The 17,283-nt window shown below is 50.8% G+C and overlaps 1 protein-coding gene across 3 annotated transcripts in view; it reads left to right on the plus strand.

Annotated features, from left to right (window-relative positions):
* NKD1 (NKD inhibitor of WNT signaling pathway 1) overlaps positions 1-16,497 on the plus strand; it is a 100,409-nt gene extending 83,912 nt beyond the window's left edge. For 2 of the 3 annotated variants that reach the window (XM_054533899.2, XM_054533900.2), the window contains one exon: positions 17-16,497. In XM_054533899.2, coding sequence (XP_054389874.1) covers positions 17-606 — 590 coding nt within the window. In that variant the 3' untranslated portion in view covers positions 607-16,497. The remainder of the gene's footprint in view (positions 1-16) is intronic. The other variant, XM_002826411.6, reaches the window with a different exon arrangement.
* Positions 16,498-17,283: the final 786 nt, after the last annotated feature.

Consider the following 17,283-nt stretch of genomic DNA (forward strand, 5'->3'; position numbering starts at 1 on the left):
TTGAATTGGTTCCTAGGCTCCCCTTCCGTGGCCCAGAAGTCAGAACTGCCCCCCCGCACCTCCAATCCCACTCGATCTCGCTCCCATGAGCCGGAAGCCATCCACGTCCCACACCGAAAGCCCCAAGGCGTGGACCCGGGCTCCTTCCACTTCCTTGACACCCCAATCGCCAAGGTCTCGGAGCTCCAGCAACAGCTCCGGGGCACCCAGGACGGGAGCAAGCACTTTGTGAGGTCCCCCAAGGCCCAGGGCAAGAGTGTGGGTGTGGGCCACGTGGCCAGAGGGGCAAGAAACAAGCCCCCTCTGGGACCCGCCATCCCTGCGGTGTCCCCCTCCGCCCACCTGGCTGCCAGCCCGGCCCTCCTCCCCTCCCTAGCCCCCCTCGGGCACAAGAAGCACAAGCACCGAGCCAAGGAGAGCCAGCAGGGCTGCCGGGGCCTGCAGGCACCACTGGCCTCAGGCGGCCCCGTCCTGGGGCGGGAGCACCTGCGGGAGCTGCCCGCCGTGGTGGTGTACGAGAGCCAGGGCGGGCAGCCGGTCCAGAGACATGAGCACCACCACCACCATGAACATCACCACCATTACCACCACTTCTACCAGACATAGAGCCCCTCCCCAGGGCCCCACCCTGCCATATGAAGGACCCCACCCCCGACACCCCAAGGCATTATTATTCTATTAATTATTGTTATTATGATGATTATTGTTATTAATAATTATTGTTACTCCACTAATATTTAGCTAGCCTTCATGTAGAAGATCTATGGAAACACAGAACTAAACTTTTATTTATATGTTGTGGGGACTGCATAACTAGCCCAGGAAATGACTCTGGTTCGGAGTGGCCTGTAACGGGCAGAGGCTCCCTCGGGGCTCGGGATCTGCAGCATCTGTGTGGATCAACCCACACCCTTCCCAGAGCCAGGGAGCCCTCAGCCCCAACTCTGCCCCACCCCAGCCTCTTCCAGGAGAGCACCCTTACCTGGCCCGGCTTCCAGAGACCCTCGAAATCTCCGAGAAGATAAACAGCTGCTACCTCTTAGTATTATTCTGATTTTATTTTGCCCTTAACTGATTGTAATGTGCTACAAGGGATTTCAGTGGACTGCAGAGTGCGAACGTCTTGCTGTTGTGTTTTTATGTCCTAACCTAGAAACCTTAGCTGTCTTTTCTGGAGTTGTCTTTCATGCTTTTCCAGTGGGATCAAGCCCTTTTCCCCGAAGCGGTCCCATCTCTTCTGCCATGCACAACATGAAAATCCACTTCTCTTCCTTCTCCTTCTTTTCCTCTCTACTTAAGAGTGATACACACACATATTTAAGGACTATCCCTGAGACCATCCTTCTCATTTTGGAAACTGCTAGGGAGGGAACCAACCACTTAAACAAGTGTGGTTTTCCAAGATCCAGGCAATTGTATGCTGTTGGTTGTGGTGGAGGATGTGGCAGATATATACGTACCTACACGGTTCTCTAACAGAGCTTTCTGTATCTATAGATAGACGCCATCTGTCCATTTCTATGTATCTTTCTATAAATATACACTCTCAGGTATCTTTTCTGGTGTGTATAAATCAGTGGTTTGCTTCTCTGGACGCTTCTGGAACCCAGATGTGACCCTGCTTGTCTCCTTTTGGGGCTGGACAGCTCTCAGATGCTTTCATCAGAGGTCCATTCTCGGGTTTTGGGGTCTGATGGATTTTGGAGAGAACTGCTGGGATATAGAAGCTTGGAGGGAAAAGGGGACTGTGGCCAGAGTTGGGACCCTGGAGCAGCAACCTCTGCAGAGAAGGATTTTGTCTGGCCAGAGCCTGGAGAAACCTGAAAAAGAACCAGTCAGCTAGCCAGGGTCTCAGAGAAAAGCAGATTACACACTCAAATTAGGTAATTTGAGCAGAGCTTAATAAAGGCAGTATTTACGAAGTGTGGGCTAAGCCCCCCAGGAGAGTGCAGAACCCCGGGGCTAGCAGTGTGGGGCGCTATTCCCACCCCTGTGCCTGAGTGGGGAAGGAGTTATCTTTAGCAGACAGAGGATTGCTGGAGGAGTGAGAGGGGCACCTGAAGGAGCTGTGACCTTTGCTTAAAGGATGCAGCCAGTCATGGGGACCCTCCAGGGAAATTAATATCCTGACCTGCTTTCCTGCCCCTACCCCCCTCAATCCATTGGCTGAGGCCACTGGAAGCCACCGGGCCAAGGGAGCTTGTTGATGTGGGTCACAGGGGCATGTTCTCGGGTCAGAGAGGAGAGTGGAGAGTGAATCTAGAGGGACACAAGAGGGAGAAGCGACGCCAGCTACCTTCCTTTCTGCCGTTTTGTCTCCCAGCTAGCATCCTCTTTTCCAGAGCCTCGAGTTTGAGTTTAATGTAGTTAGTAAGGAGTTAACTTCCAAAGGTAGTGGGCTTGGTTGTCACCATATTCTTAATTTTATTAATGACTGATGTGCCTGGGATTGGATTAATACATTAATCCTTAGGACAGCCCCATGAGGCAGCTTGGTGGCAGCTCAGGAAGCATGTCTGAGGCTCAGAAGTTCATAACTCCCTTGAGGCCGCACAGAGGGCAGAGCTGGAATTCTGGTCTCCCACTCAATCCCTTCGCGACTGGTGCAGAGCTTAATCATGGCCATGGGCTGCCCTTGTTTTGAGTTGTGGGTTTCTGTTCAGTGAGAACTCAACTCAATCCGAAGTGAATGAAACCAAGTTGGAAGGCAGGGAGGGAACTGGCTTTGAGATGACAGGGTCCAGGATGTGAATGCAGCAGAGACTGGTTCTTGTCCCTCCCTCTTGTCTCTCAGATTGATACTTGTACTCAACTACATGCTTTTGTCAGGGAGCCCTGGCTGCTGGCCTTCTGGGTCCCCTAACCATAAGGAAAAGGACCACCTATTAGTGTAAAGCCCAAGGCAGGATTCTGATTGGCTGGGCTTCGATCTGGTACCCATAGCTGGACCAATCATGACATCCGAGATGGGGTCACGTGGCCAACCTGCCGCAAGGGGGTGGGGTCTGTACCGGAAGACAGGAGGGGAGGGGTGCAGATCAGACAGGAAGTAATGGCACCCCACGCCCCGAATTGCTGCAACCCTGGAGGCCAGCCAGGAGTTGAGACTACTGGTTTTAGAGCAGTTCCTCTGCCTCCCTAAGTGCCACATCTGTCAGGATTCTGTTACTTCTTGGTAACTGGGACTTGCCCAACTTTAAAAACATTATTTAAAAAAACATTAATGTGCACATGTAGAAGGTTCAAATAGTACATATACAAGGTGTACAGTAAAAAGTAAACTTCCCTCCATCCCAGGCCTGCCAGCATCCCTGATGCCAGCTTTCTGGGTGTGGCCTAGGGCCCCTTAGTGTAATGTAGGGGTTGTGAGCACAGACTTTGGCGCCAGCTTGCTAGGTTCGAATCCTGACTCCCTCTTTGTAGCTCTGTGCTTCAACTGAAATACTGTGCCTCAGTTTCTCCTTTATAAAGGCGGGAATCATGAGAGTGCCTGTCCCTTATGAACACTATGAAAGTGTTAGCTGTTCTTTACCAGAATAAATGCATTTCTATATCTCCCCATATGCATTTTGTTAATTTTTAAAGTATTTCAAACACAAAGTTTAAAACAGAAAATTGTGTAACATTAACTGTGAACTTACCACCCAGAATTTACAAATGCTGACATTTTGCAATATTTATTTCCGATCTATTTTTAAGGGGGGGAACCCTGCAGTTACTGCTTAATCCTTTTCCCACCCCACCCTTTTATTTTTACACAAGGAGCATAGTGTTCATACTTATGCTATTTTTTTCAGTAACTGAATATATTTGGAGATCTCCCTCCCTAGGTCATAGAGCTCTGCCCCCTTCTCTCTAACAGCTGCTTAGCCTTCTGTGACTAGAGGTGCTGTCACTAGCTTGCCCCATCCCCTCCTGGTGGTCATAAGAGTCATCTCTCATCCCAGGCTCTGGCGAACACTGTGCTGAGAGTCCTTGCACACAGCTCTCCCGGTGCCCACGGGCAGGAGCACAGGCGACAGAAAGTTTCCACGTGGAACTGCAGAGTTCAAGAGCAAGTGTGATTTCAATTTTGATGCGATTGTACATGACCTCTAAAAGAGGTTATACTGGCCGGGCATGGTGGCTCACGCCTGTAATCCCAACACTTTGGGAGACCGAGGTGGGTGGATCACCTGAGGTCAGGAGTTCGAGACCAACCTGGGCAACATGGTGAAACCCCGTTTCTACTAAAAATACAAAAAATTAACTGGGCATGGTGGTGCGTGCCTGTAATCTCAGCTACTTGGGAGGCCGAGGCATGAGAATCGTTTGAACCTGGGAGGCAGAGATTGCAGTGAGCTAAGATTGCACCACTGTACTCCAGCCTGGGCGACAGAGTGAGACTTCATCTCAAATACATAAAGAGGTTATACTGAATAATGAGGAATCAATGGAAGAAGAAAGAGAGAGGAAGGAAGGTTGGAAGGAAGGAAGGAGGGAAAATTAGAAGGGGAAACCATGATTGCTGGTGAGGTTTTGAGCACATTTTCCTGCAGGCTGGTGTGGGTGAGAGGTTTGGTCTTGTTTGCAAATCTTCTGAAGACCATTCCAGAGGAGCAGTTGCCACTGCCCCATCCCCTGAGCTCTGAGCATGGGGGTTCCCCTGGGGAGACTCCTGGTGAGAGGATGCCGATTTCTGCTGATCTGTCACTGGGTACCTAGGACTGGGTGTGTTTAAGGCAGACAGCCAGGTGAGGATCCCAGCTACTGGGGCCTGCTGTCATCTCCTGGGAGTGCCCAGGGGTCAGGAGCCTAGGGGACTCTTGCACTTCACATCCAGCCATGCTAATTACACTTTTTGGCAAAGGAAACAGCTAGGAGCAGTTTCTTTCACCCCTCCAGCCCCGTTTTCTCAGTGTTTAGACCTCAAATTATTACTGGGCGAGAGGCAAGGCAGCCTCTGAAGTGTGGCAGGAGGAGGGGAAGGCTGCCTGCACTTTGGTGTGTCTGTCAGATGCCAGCACTAATAACCTGGCTTCTGTGAGGCCTGTCAGTGCTCTCAGGAATGAAAGGGGACCCCTGAGAGGTGCTCAGTACCAGCAGGCTGTGAACGCCCTCCACCCACTACCCTCACCTCCTCGTTAAAGATGGTGCTACCTGCCACACAGCAGACTCCTGGTCACTGCACACCCGAAAGACCCCAAGGCAGCCTGCCCCTTGTCCAGCCACACCCCAGCACCCACCCTCCTGGCCCCTGCCTCGGCCTCCCCAGACCAGCTGCACCCAGCCCCCAACACGCACCCCTTCTCCATATGTGTGCAGGGCCTCATTTTGCAGAGCAAAGACAGATGTTTCAGCCACGCGCTTTATTAACTTCTAAAACCTGTGCTCAGGACACTCTTCCGCAGTCATGAAAAGTTTGATCACTTGCCACAGTCAGGACCTTCGTGTGGGGCTCTGATCTGATGTTTGGTCTCATCATCTCCCAAACCAGCAGTCGTTTGTACCCCACCCCTCTGCTCAGGGGCTCACACCCCCAAATGATTTTCCTGATTTATGTATTTCCCTACAAAGGACTTTCTATACCTAGCATCTGCCTCCAGCATGAGAAGGGGGAATAGGTGAGACCCATTTGCCAGTAGCAGATGGGGACCCTGGGGAGGAAATGGCAGAGCCTGTTGGAGACTCCCTGTCTCCAGCTGACCAGCCAATGGGATTCCTCTTCCCTCCACTGTCTCCCACAAAGTAGAAGAATCCTGGCACATTTAGCCCATGAGCCTAGCACAGATCCCTATCTAGACATGAGGCCCTTTAGACGTGACTTTGGCATTGACCAGCCTGTTGGCGGTGGGTCAGGGAGGTGGAGGGGATGCTCACACCAGTAATTCTCATCCCCTGAATGCTTGGGATCACCTGTGGAGATTTCACAAAATACTAGTGCAGGGGTCCCACCTCTGATGATGCTAAGTGGTGGGTCTGGGGTGTGGCCCAGGCATCATGATGTTTCAGGCCCCCAGGTGACTTCTTAGGCAGCCCAGCTAAGCCCCTAGAGCCTTGCATTTTCCCCCAAATGACCCCAGAGGGCCCGATTTGAGGGAAATACCTAACTTCAGGGGCCGTAAGAATCCCCCAGGGAGCATGTGAAATGCAGATACCAGGCCCACCCCCAGAGATGAGCTGAGGTGGGTCAGGGGTGAGGCGCAGGGATCAGTGTTTTTCACAAGCTCCACACCTCCAGGAAATGGTGTTGTGGTTAGGCCCATAGACCACAGTCTGAGAGTCCTGTTGCCTGTGCCTTCGTGCACGTGGGGTGGAATCCCAGTGGCCCTGCCTTGAGGAGGATGTGCATTAATGTGGTAGGGGAGACAGAGACAACTCCACCTGCCCCCTGCCTCACCAGCGACCTCCAAAAACTTCATGGATGTTAGAGCAAGCAGCCATGCTGCAGCAGAGGATGAGGCTGGCAGATTTAGTAAGAGCCCTCTGTGTTTGGGCTGAGTTCTTTCTCTAGTTGCCCTGTCATCTGGCCTCTGGATAACCCACCTCTCCTCCCTCATCCTAAAATTACAGATGGCGAAAGACGGCCACATTTAGTGAGACCCCTAAGGTCCTCCAACTAGGGTGGGTCCACAGTGGCCCCTGGTGCATGGACCACACACTCTCTTCCCTCCTCTGGCTCAGGACTAGGGTCTGAAATTAGGGAGATATGAGTGGCTTTCTTGAAAACTTCTCTTCCCAATCTTCCCACTCTGCTTGGGGGCCATTGGTCAAGGCCGGCTTTGGAGACTAGGGCTTGTTGCGACTACCAGCTGTCTCATTTTGCTGTACTGCAAACTCAGGCTTGGTTCCAAGCTTATGGGGGCCCTGTCCTGCCCCTAGTAGGGTTTGTTTTAGGGTCACATCTGGTCAGACCCTTCATAGAGCTCTTCCCCGGCCTCTACATCAGGGAGAGAAGTAGGTAGGGAGGAGCATTCGAGGCTTAGAAGAAGGACTAAAATACAACAGCCTTGGAGGAACTGCCAGGAACCAAAGGCAAGCACTGGAGAAGGCAACCCAGGACCCCCTGGGCTTCTGAGCAGGAAGACCAAGACCTTCAGGGGCCCTAAGCACTGAAAACATCATTCCTCATCCCCAAGCCCTGGCATCCCCCTGTTCTTCTAAAATAACTCTTTTCTAGATATTTCTGATCGCAAAATTCTGGGTGGGTTCATCCAAGCTGACCTTTGCTGTTTTTTTCTTTCCCAACAAGGCCTCACTTTTTGGAGCCACCTTAGCTGGTGCCTAGGCAGAGGGGCAGTCAGCAGTGGTTATCAGGATCCTGGCTCTGTGGGTTGCCTTCCTCCTGGACTGTAAAGCCCCTGCAGGCAGGGACTTCTTAGATAGCTGCTTCCTTAGGGCATGGCACGTAGTGGGTGGTTAATGAATGGAAGAGAGGGAATGAGCGATCAAGGGAGGGAGGAGGGAGTGGAGTGGAGATTTCTCATCCTTTCCTGTTAATTTATGACATCCTCCTGCCTATGAGTCCTTGACTCTGGAGTTTTACAGAGCAGTCACATTTCAAATAAAAGTCTGGGAAAGCAACACATCATCGCCAACTTTTAATTTTGCTAAATAAGGATATTAGAAAAAGAATAAAAAACTGCAGTCCCTTACTGTTTAAAGAAAAACCAAAAGAAGTTAAAAAGAAAAAAAAAAAAACAACCTCATTGTGTTGTCTTTTTTTGTTTTGTTTTCTTTCCTCGGAAATCAGTGAAAGTTTGGTCAACCACACATTGTAGTAGGGCTAGAATTTCTCTTCCCATTTTAGAGACGGGAGACCTGAGACTCCAGGTGGGGGTGTGGAGTCCAAATGGACAGTTCTTCCCAAAGCTGAGCACAGACCGGCTTGCAGGTCCTTTTTCCAGTCATGGCCTCAGCTGTCTGCAAAGGACTTGGGGGAGGCTGACATCTCTGATGTCTGGAGAGGGGGCTTCTGCAACCTCCAACACTGGTCGGTAACTCCACAGAGGCCATTGGCGGGGGTGGTCTGCTTGTGTCAGCAGGCCTGTCATGGCCAGTTCAATGGTCGGCGCTGAACTCTGTCTCTTGGTGCCTGGTAGAGGGGTTGGAGTGGGCCTGAGGCCAACTTGCGCAGGGCCACACTCCCCAGGAAGCTGTGGAGTCTGGAACTCTGCCCTGCCTTCCTGTCCCCTGCCCACTCTAAGCCTTCAGAAGTCAATCCTCTGCTCACCGGGACCATACCTAGCCTGGCCCATCGATGTGTCATGTTTGACCCATCAAGGGTTTCAAAAATTTTTAATTAATTTCCAAAATCTGAGGGTTTCACCTAAAAACCTGGATGTTTGGCTTTTCTCGTAAAAATCAGAAAGCGTGTTTACCCCAGTCTCCCATTCCCACACGGCTGCAATCCGCCCGCCCCGTCCAATGGTGCACATGCCTTTTTCCCTGTGCCTGGAGCCCCTCTCAGCCTGATTTTTGGCCTGGCTTTGATGTGATTCAGCTCATGACCCCGGCGCAGCCTCAAGCACCTAATTTTTGGAGGTCGGTGATGCCACTTAAAAACCTGTTCAGGGCAGATCGTTAGACAGGAGGATGGCTAAGGGAGCAGCTTCAGGCATGGGAGGACTTTCATGGGGAAGTCTTTGGGGCAGTCCTGGAGACCCTCACAATGTGGCCTCACTCCTCCTTTAGATGGGGCAAGGTGGGCTGGAACCCCTGGCAAAGGGTCCCAGGCTGTGTGAGACCCCGCCCAGCACTCCTTAAACAGCCAAGACAGGTGGAAAGCCCCAACTCAAAAGACTGGCTGGATTGTACCTGACTCAGTGACTTCCCCTCTTTGAGACTCAGTTTGCTTTTCTGTAAAGTGGACCTAATGAGGCCCGCTTGGCTTCAGCTCCAGGGACTTTGGAGATTTAAGCAAAGCAAGAAATGGGAAAGGAGTTTGTTACATATCAGGCTTCCTGGATGAATGCCCCCAGCTCTCTTGGAGGGGGAAGCAGAAAGACTGCTGATCGGGCAGGGGATGGGGACTCCCCGGGTGGCCACATGGGCAGTCTCAGTAGGAGTCTCAGGCCAGGCTCTGTCTGTGGATTCCCACTTCTCTGGGCTGCATCTCACTGTTCAGGCTAGAGTCTGGTCCTTGCCCATCTGCAGATCCAGGAAGATGTGGCCTCAAATTCTCTGGACCTGATGTCCTAGATCCTGTGCACTTGGCTTCATGGATAGAGTTTGAGAAGGTTGCAGGATCCAGTAGCTGGACCACAGGATGCAGCTTGGGGGCTTGGCTGAGATAAGCAGACTGGCCCATGGTTGAGACTTTGGACCTGAGCTGAGTCCTGGTTCTACTACTTCCTAGATGTGTGACTTGGGACAAGTGACTCACCCTCTCTGTGCTTTGGTGTTTTTTTCTAACATGGGGCTAATTGGGGTAACTACCTCACTGAGCTGTTATGAGTAAATGATCCAGTGGGCGTGAGGCGTTCAGCACAGAGCCTGGCACGTAATAGGCCCTCGATAAGTAAAACAGCAACAGTAGCTGCAGTTAGGAGAATGTAACCCCAGAAGCCTCATGGGAAAAGAGGTGCAGTCCTGATGGATGAAGGGTACCTGTCCCCCACCCCGGCTGCAGAGCCCCCTGTGAGACAGCTGCTGTGGCATGCCGCCTCTGCTACACACTCAAGAAACACTTGAGGACATGACTTTTCCCTGTCAAGTTTGATGGGATCACTCTGTTCCTTCCAGACCCGACTTGTGGTGTGAACTTGGACAAGCCCCTGCTGTCTCTGGCCTTCAATACCATATTTGTATTATGAAACTGCCCTTGGCTTGAAGCTAGACTATGGGGGTGGCAGCTCTAAGTCCTACAAACAGTAGGGGCAGTGGTGGGGATGGGCAGCCTGAAAGCCATGCCAGCAGTGCCTTCCTTGGGGAAAGAGGCGGCCTCTGGAGCAGTGCTTGGCTACCCTGCATCTGGGTCTGTCCTTGCCCAACTCCTAAGCTGCAGGATCGCTGAGGAATCCACATTGCCATATCTGCCACTTACAGAGTGCCTACTGTGCACCCAGCCCACATTCACTAGTGTCCTCAAAACAGCCTTGAGAGGAAACCAACGAGGAAACAGAGTTACAGTTCAGTTAAGCAACTTACCTGACTTGTGGCTAATGCATGGTAGGGTTAAACATAAGCCTGACATATGCTAGCCACATGACCCTCCCTTTCCAGGAGCCTGCTGGCATTGATACAGGTTGACAAAGACCAGTACTACTCCCTTGCCTGTCATTACTCCAGCCAAGTCCAGGGACACGTGAGGCAAGGGGAGCTGCGGCTGCTGGTGTGGCCGAGACCTCAGCTTCAGCAAGATGGTGCCCCAGGCTCTCAGGGTGCCCTGTGGTCCCCTTCATTCATAACATTGATCATGTTTGTAACTGTAGTTGATTCTCACTCATTGCAGTAGTTACATCTTATAAAGTCACCTCTGACACTAAGTTAGCGCATACTGAACTATTGATCCTAGGGGAAATATAGGGTTAGGTTCCTGCAAGCTCCTGGTCACAACATTTTCATTACCAATCAGTGCATAACCTTGTTTTATGTGTGCTTCTTTTTGAAGATGCCTAATTTGCTATATATTTTTGATTTGTTAACATTGAACTCAGCCAACAGCTCTATAACTCATGACTGAATGAAGCTTATCTAGCATACATATTTTCTCTGCAAGGCATATCAGAGCCTTCTGTGCTTAAGAGCACAAGATGGCACTCCAGCGCCATGCCTGGGGAGCATTTTAAGCAGCCAAATCACCAACACAAAGCACAAACATGCACAAAGCATGATGCTAAACAGACTGTGAGAAGGATGTTTGCGTATAGGATGAGAACTGAACCATGAAAACAGAGCATCATCTTGTTCGACCTCAGTTGAGAACATGTGGTCGGGCCACTCAAACTTTTCACTGCTCTGCGCATATCACGAATGAAGTGAATGCACCATGAGTATTGATTTTGGGTGATAGACAAATTTTAGTGAATAGGCGATTTCATAAATACAGAATCCACGGAGGGTGAGGATCCACCGTACGTACTTATCTATGCCTCTAATTATTTGATTTCCACCAAAGCACTTGTTCACCAGATTATCTTGTAATCCCAAAGGCCCAGCAAAGACAGGCGCTTGTTCAATGTCTGTTGAGTGACTGAAGGACAACACATTCCTGGCCTCCCCACCTGCCCCCAGCGGGACCTAGCACATGGCCGGCTGTTGACACTCCATGTGTCTTTGTTGATCGAATTCATAAAGACAGATGGGAAAAGGGGCACCCCTCTTGCGGTTTCCTGATGCTGAGAGTTGTTGGAATGTTGATGCTGCCACCAGAGAAGGGTGACAGCATGCAGACAGCCTGGAAACCCAGAACCTCCTGGGGATATTCAGATGGTGTCACTGGGCTCGGCCTGTGGGCTCTCAGCACATCTAGGTCCAGGGGCCCAGGGTGACTCTGAGTGGCTCAAGTGCCCTGGCCAGATCCTCTCCAGATGGACCCCTGGCCATCTTAGCCAATATCACCTGATTCCATTTCCTCTGACTCTGTCCTCAAAAGGCAGCATCTGATTGTGATTTGGTCCAGAAATTCCTGGCCAGAGTATTTCCAGTGTGGTGCATGTGAACTTTCCGCCTTCCCTTCCTTCCCTCCTCCCGCCTTTCTTCACTGGGGAGAAAGAATTTGGCATTCGAGTATCTCACTCCGTCTTGCTAAGCAGTTTAGTTAGACTGCAGGTCAGTCTCTGTGGTGTGACCACCCCCCAGTGGCAAGGAGCTGCCAAAACTGAGCTTCTGGGCAAGATGTGGGCAGAGCAAAGAGAGACCCACACTTGGCACTTCCTGCCCAGAAAGGACATGCTCAGGCCTGGCTGGCCTTTGCCACCATCATCTCCAGGCTTTCTGTTCATCCGTACTTTCAAAGATTTAGTGATCAAGTACTATGTGTCAGGAACCATGTTCAGCACTCGATAAAACAGACATCATCTCTACTTACCTTTGCGGAGCTTTAGTCTAGTGTGGGGGACAGAGGGACTGCTTTCACCCAGAAATGACATTTTTATCCACTGCGATAACTTCTGGGGAGACATGGGAGGGAATAATAGAGGGGACATGATGGAGATGGGGGACTGCAGAGGGACTCTCCAGGAAGCCACATTTAGGGGGTGACCTCAAGGGTGAGGAAGAATTAGCCAGGTGGAAAGTTAGAGGGAGCAGCTGGTACAAGGGCCTCAAAGGTGGATGGAGGATGAACGCTTGATGAACTGGTGCAGGCCTGTATGGCCGGGTACAGCTGGCAATGGGGAGGCCCGGTATGGGCAGGACCTGGGGGCCTGAATGGTGGAGAGTCTGCTCGTCACCCCAAGAGACACATCAGGAAGCTAGAAGGTCAGTTGGCAGAGAGAGGATGTGACACTCTAGCCACCACCACGCAGAGAAGGGATTGGAAACAGTAGCCCGGAGAGGAGGCTCTCTTGGTAGGATCCCACGGTGACCGAATGGATGCACGTTGTTTATGACATTCTTACCCATGAAAGTGCTCAAGGATCCGCTTGCTTGCTTACATGTGGGATCAGCACTACCTTCCGTGCTGCTGAACATCTTCTTAAGCGAAGGAAAGAACCAAAAAGAAAAGTTGGCAAGAAAGAAACGGCAAAGACAGAGAGACTGGAGAGAAAGAGGCCCCGATTTCCTCTCTCTGTTAGTTGCTGAATTGGCTCTCGTGAAGGCAGAAAGGGAAAGGCTGACTTATGTCCCTCTGCCAGGAGAGGGGAAAGGAGGGAGGCATGATATTGACTTAAACGTGGGGGATTTAAAAGGCCCCTATGTTCCCACTTTGTGCTTTGCTTCTAACAGAAAGCCTGGGACCTTTGAAGTCGGTCTGGCCCAGTGGGGAGCAGGCTTCTGTGGAGACAAGATGCTAACGGGGGCGGGGGAAGGGGGCCAGGGGGCGGCCGAAACTCTATTAGGCATGCTCTAGCAAAAAGAAAGGCAAATCCAATGATAATGTACATCTGTTTCAGGGAATTTATAAGCTTTGAACATTTTTTATGGGCAGATAAGTGGGTCCTTTTCTTACCATAACTTAGAACTTCAAAGCTGAGTGTGTGGATAATGCAAATTGCTGAAATATGAGATTTTCCTTACAAAGAGGTTTCCAAAAAAGACGAGGAAGAAAAAGAGAGGGGGAGAGAGAGAACGAAGGCTAATTGATGCCACAGTCTTTTATGTACATGGCAAAAACAGGACAGAAATTGATTTTTATGAAATAAGAAATTGATGGGAGAGACATGGGGAGGGGAGGAGGCAGTCTTGCGGCAGGTGCTGGGAGGCAGGGACTGGGGCCGGGCGGGTCCACCCAGGCTGTGGGTCAGCCCTGCAGGGTTGAGCTGCCTGGCTGTGGCTCAGGCCCTGGACACAGTGCCCTCCCTCTAGGAGCCTTAATGGGGAAAACAAGAAGAACACTGTCACTTGTAATGGGCATGCAAGGACACTTCAGAGCCAGCCAAGGCAGTGTCAGCCCAGAAGAACACCCTGGAACACCCAAGGGGGCTCCAAGGCAGGATGGAACCCCCTGGTTTGGGAAAATCAGAAAAGGCCTCCTGGAGGAGAGGGGCTCTAGGGGGCAGGTATGATCCTGAGGGGAAGACAGTGGGGTGGGACATTTCAGATGGCAAAACAGCTGGGTCAGGATATCCCCAGGGTCATGCCTCTGCCACCCAGACCCCACCACATTCAGCCCTCTGTGCTTTTCTTGTCTCCCACATCCCCAGCCCCAGTAACTAGCAGGAACACAGTCAACATTCAATATGTGCATGTTGAATGAATGAATGAATGTGAGATTGTGAGAACACACAGCTGGCTGGCAAGGAGCAACAACCAGCTCTTTCTTTTCACTATATTACATATCTACAGTGGTAGAGTCATACTAGAAGAGGTGATGGGATGGTGGTGTGGTCCCTGTAGTTGACCCCATCATCCTTTCTGTCCATAGGTGATTTGTCTAAGCCAGACATGGCAAAGCCCTCACCTTTGCCAGTGACTGATTCAGGAAAGATCATGTGTGACCTTATTCTGGGCAATGAGATCTGAAGGGAAGTCTGTTGAGGAACTTGTAACATGTCATGATGGTGGCCATCTTGCTACAGCCTGAGGACCACAGAGCACACACAGAGAGTCCTGGGTCCTTGGGAATGATGTTGAGCAAGCACTTATACATGACCTGGCAGCCACCCAGCATCTGCACTTTAGTTATTTGGTTTTTCTCAGGAGGAGATCCTGAGATGAAGACTCAGGAGCAAGTTGTTGATTTTGCGGTGGTCCTGGGAAAGACGAGGAGGAGAGTGGGGAAGTGAGGCAGGAAAGGAAGGGAAGTTCCACTCCAGGAGCCCACATGGAACATACCTCAGTTATCCCACCTGCACAGGGAGGGAGCTGAGGTATTTACCCACCCATCCTTGTCAGTCATTGGTCAAGGGCTATTTCTGTGCATAGGCATAGGCTTCAGCAGAATTGCAGGTACCGGCAGTTGGAAATTGGACCAGTAAACACAAATGATTCCTACAGGGGATACAAGCCAGGCACAGGCAGTGTCTATTACTTGGGGTTCCTGTTGCTTAGAGTTGAAAGCATCATAACCCATCCCAGGTGATCACAGAAGGACCTCAAAGGAAAAGGTGAGGGGTTTGGACATTTCCTGAGAATCCATGGGGGAACCATTCAGGGTTTGGGGCAGGTGTCAACCACAAGAACATGAAACAGGCTCTTTTGGCAGCAAAGTTGGGAGTGGTGTTGAAGTAACTGGGAAAACTCCACAAAGGCTCAGCGTCCACCTCTACCTGACACCCTGCCAGCATCCTGGGTGATTTCCGCAGGTGTCTGAACCCCGATCTCTCAATGTTATGGCCCCCACCACCAGGAAGTCCTCCTTTTCTCTCTTCTGTAGCCACTCACTCCTGGGCCCCACTGTGAACCCAGAAATGCCACACCATGGAAGCCACACACTCTGCCGTCTCCTTGTGTCCTCATTCCTGTCCTTCTCACAGTCAGTCCCTCTTGGCTCTTCCTAGAGTCCCTTTCATTCCCTCATTTCCACTTCCTGCTGCTGTACTGTCACCTGTGGCCTGGATTTGCACTCTTGGTCCAACACCCTCAACTCCAACACTTCTGTCTTTCTGCCCCATCCACTGGACAAAAGCTGACTCTGGAAAACATTAGGCACTCAGAATCAAGGGTTCTGGGGTCAGATGGATAATTGCCATTATCCTCACCAAGTTGCCACTGGACTTTCTTGTCCCTAAATCCACTGGGCATTTCATTGCTACCTTTCTTGACTTCTTGATTATTTTTGTGATACTGACACATCCCCCCTTTCAGAACACCCTCTGCCCTTGGATTCTGTGCACAGGAAGCTAGTTGCTCCCCTGGATATACTCTTTCTTCCTTGTAACAGAGCCTCTGATTTTGAGCCCAAGAATAAAGACTACAGTTCTCAGACTCCTTCGCAAATAAATTTTGTGACTAAACTCTAGTCAACAGTAAGTGTCATGTAGCAGCTCTGAGAATCTCCTTTAAAAAGAGAGCTTGTTTATACCTATTGTCATCTCTGTTCTTCTGTGTTCCTTCTTCCATTTTGCTGCCTGGAAAGCAGATGTGATGGCTGGAATTCCAGTCACCATTTTGGACCATGAGGACAACACCCTAGAGATGTGGAGTGGCTAAAAGAAGCCTGTGTTCTTGAGAACTTAGAGGACCAGGACCTCTATTCCAGGCTTGGACACCTACATTTAGACTATTATATGAGGAAGCAATCAACTTCTCACTTGTTTCAACCACTTTCACTAGCAGTCAAACCTGAATTGTAAGTGAAATTGCTTTCCTGATAGCAAACCTGTTGGATTTTCTCCAGAATCCCTGGGCCACTTTTAGCAGTCAGATTCGTCTAATCCTCCTTTAAAGATGGTGGCAGTGAAACTGGTACATGGGACCTGACTGGGCTTTGTTTGCAACTTTCTGAGAATTTATAATTATTTCAAAATAAAAAAATTTAAAAAATAGTGGCGTTGCTCAGATCTCAGTGCTGGCTGCCTGGCCTTCTCCGTGGACTCACTTCTTGGGATCTCATCCACTGCCATGACTGTCTCTAGGTTGCTGCCAACGAGTCCCAACTACATGCCTCAAAACAAACTCATCATCTTACCCCAAAACCTGCTCCTAGCTCAGCAGATGGCAAGACAATCCAACAAGTAACCCAGACCAGAAGCTTGGGTGCCATCCTTGACTCTTCTTTCCCTCATCACTCCGGTTACTGAGACCTTTTCCACTCTACCCATCCCCTCCATACCCTAGCAGAGAGTCCTGTCGGCTCTCCCCAGGCTGGGGACGGTTCCTCCACTGGCCATGCTGTCTCCCATCAGTCCCCGCACTGCAGACAAAAAGCACTTTTAAAAATGCCAATCTGGGCCAGGTGCAGTGGCTCATGCCTGTAATCCCAGCACCTTGGGAGGCCGAGGTGGGTGGATCACTTGAGGTCAGGATTTGAGACCAGCCTGGGCAACATGGCAAAATCCTGTCTCTACTAGAATACAACAAATCACTAGGCGTGGTTGCACATCCCTGTAATCCCAGCTGCTCGGGAGGCTGAGGCAGGAGAATCACTTGAACCAGGAGGTGGAGGGTGCAGTGAGCAGAGATCACACCACTGCACTCCAACCTGGGAGACAGGGCAAGACTCTGTTCCACAAAAAACAAAAAACAAAAAACCAGCCTGGTGCAGTGGCTCACACCTATAATCCCAGCACTTTGAAAGGCCGAGACAGGTGGATCACCTGAGGTCAGGAGTTCGAGACGAGCTTGGCCAACATGGTGAAACCCCGTCTCTACTAAAAATACAAAAAATTATCTGGGCATGGTGGCAGGTGCCTGTAATCCCAGCTACTCGGGGGGCTGAGGCAGAAGAGTCTCTTGAACCTGGGAGGCGGAGGTTGCAGCGAGCAGAGATCACGCCATTGCATTCCAGCCTGGGCAACAAAAGCAAAACTCCGTCTCAAAACAAAACAAAAAACAAAAACAAAAACGCCAATCTGACCATGGCACCTCCTACTACAAACCCATCTCATTGCCCTCAGGACAAGGGCTCAGCTCTCAGCCCAGCAGACCAGGCCCTCGGGAGCCACTAGCTCCCTGTCTCCTGTTTCCTCCATGACTTGCTGCCCTTCCCCTCTGACCCACTGCCCTGTGCTCCCTGACAACCCTTAAACAATGGAGGAC

Source organism: Pongo abelii, chromosome 18 (genome assembly GCF_028885655.2).
Source record: "Pongo abelii isolate AG06213 chromosome 18, NHGRI_mPonAbe1-v2.0_pri, whole genome shotgun sequence".
Taxonomy (NCBI): domain Eukaryota; kingdom Metazoa; phylum Chordata; class Mammalia; order Primates; family Hominidae; genus Pongo; species Pongo abelii.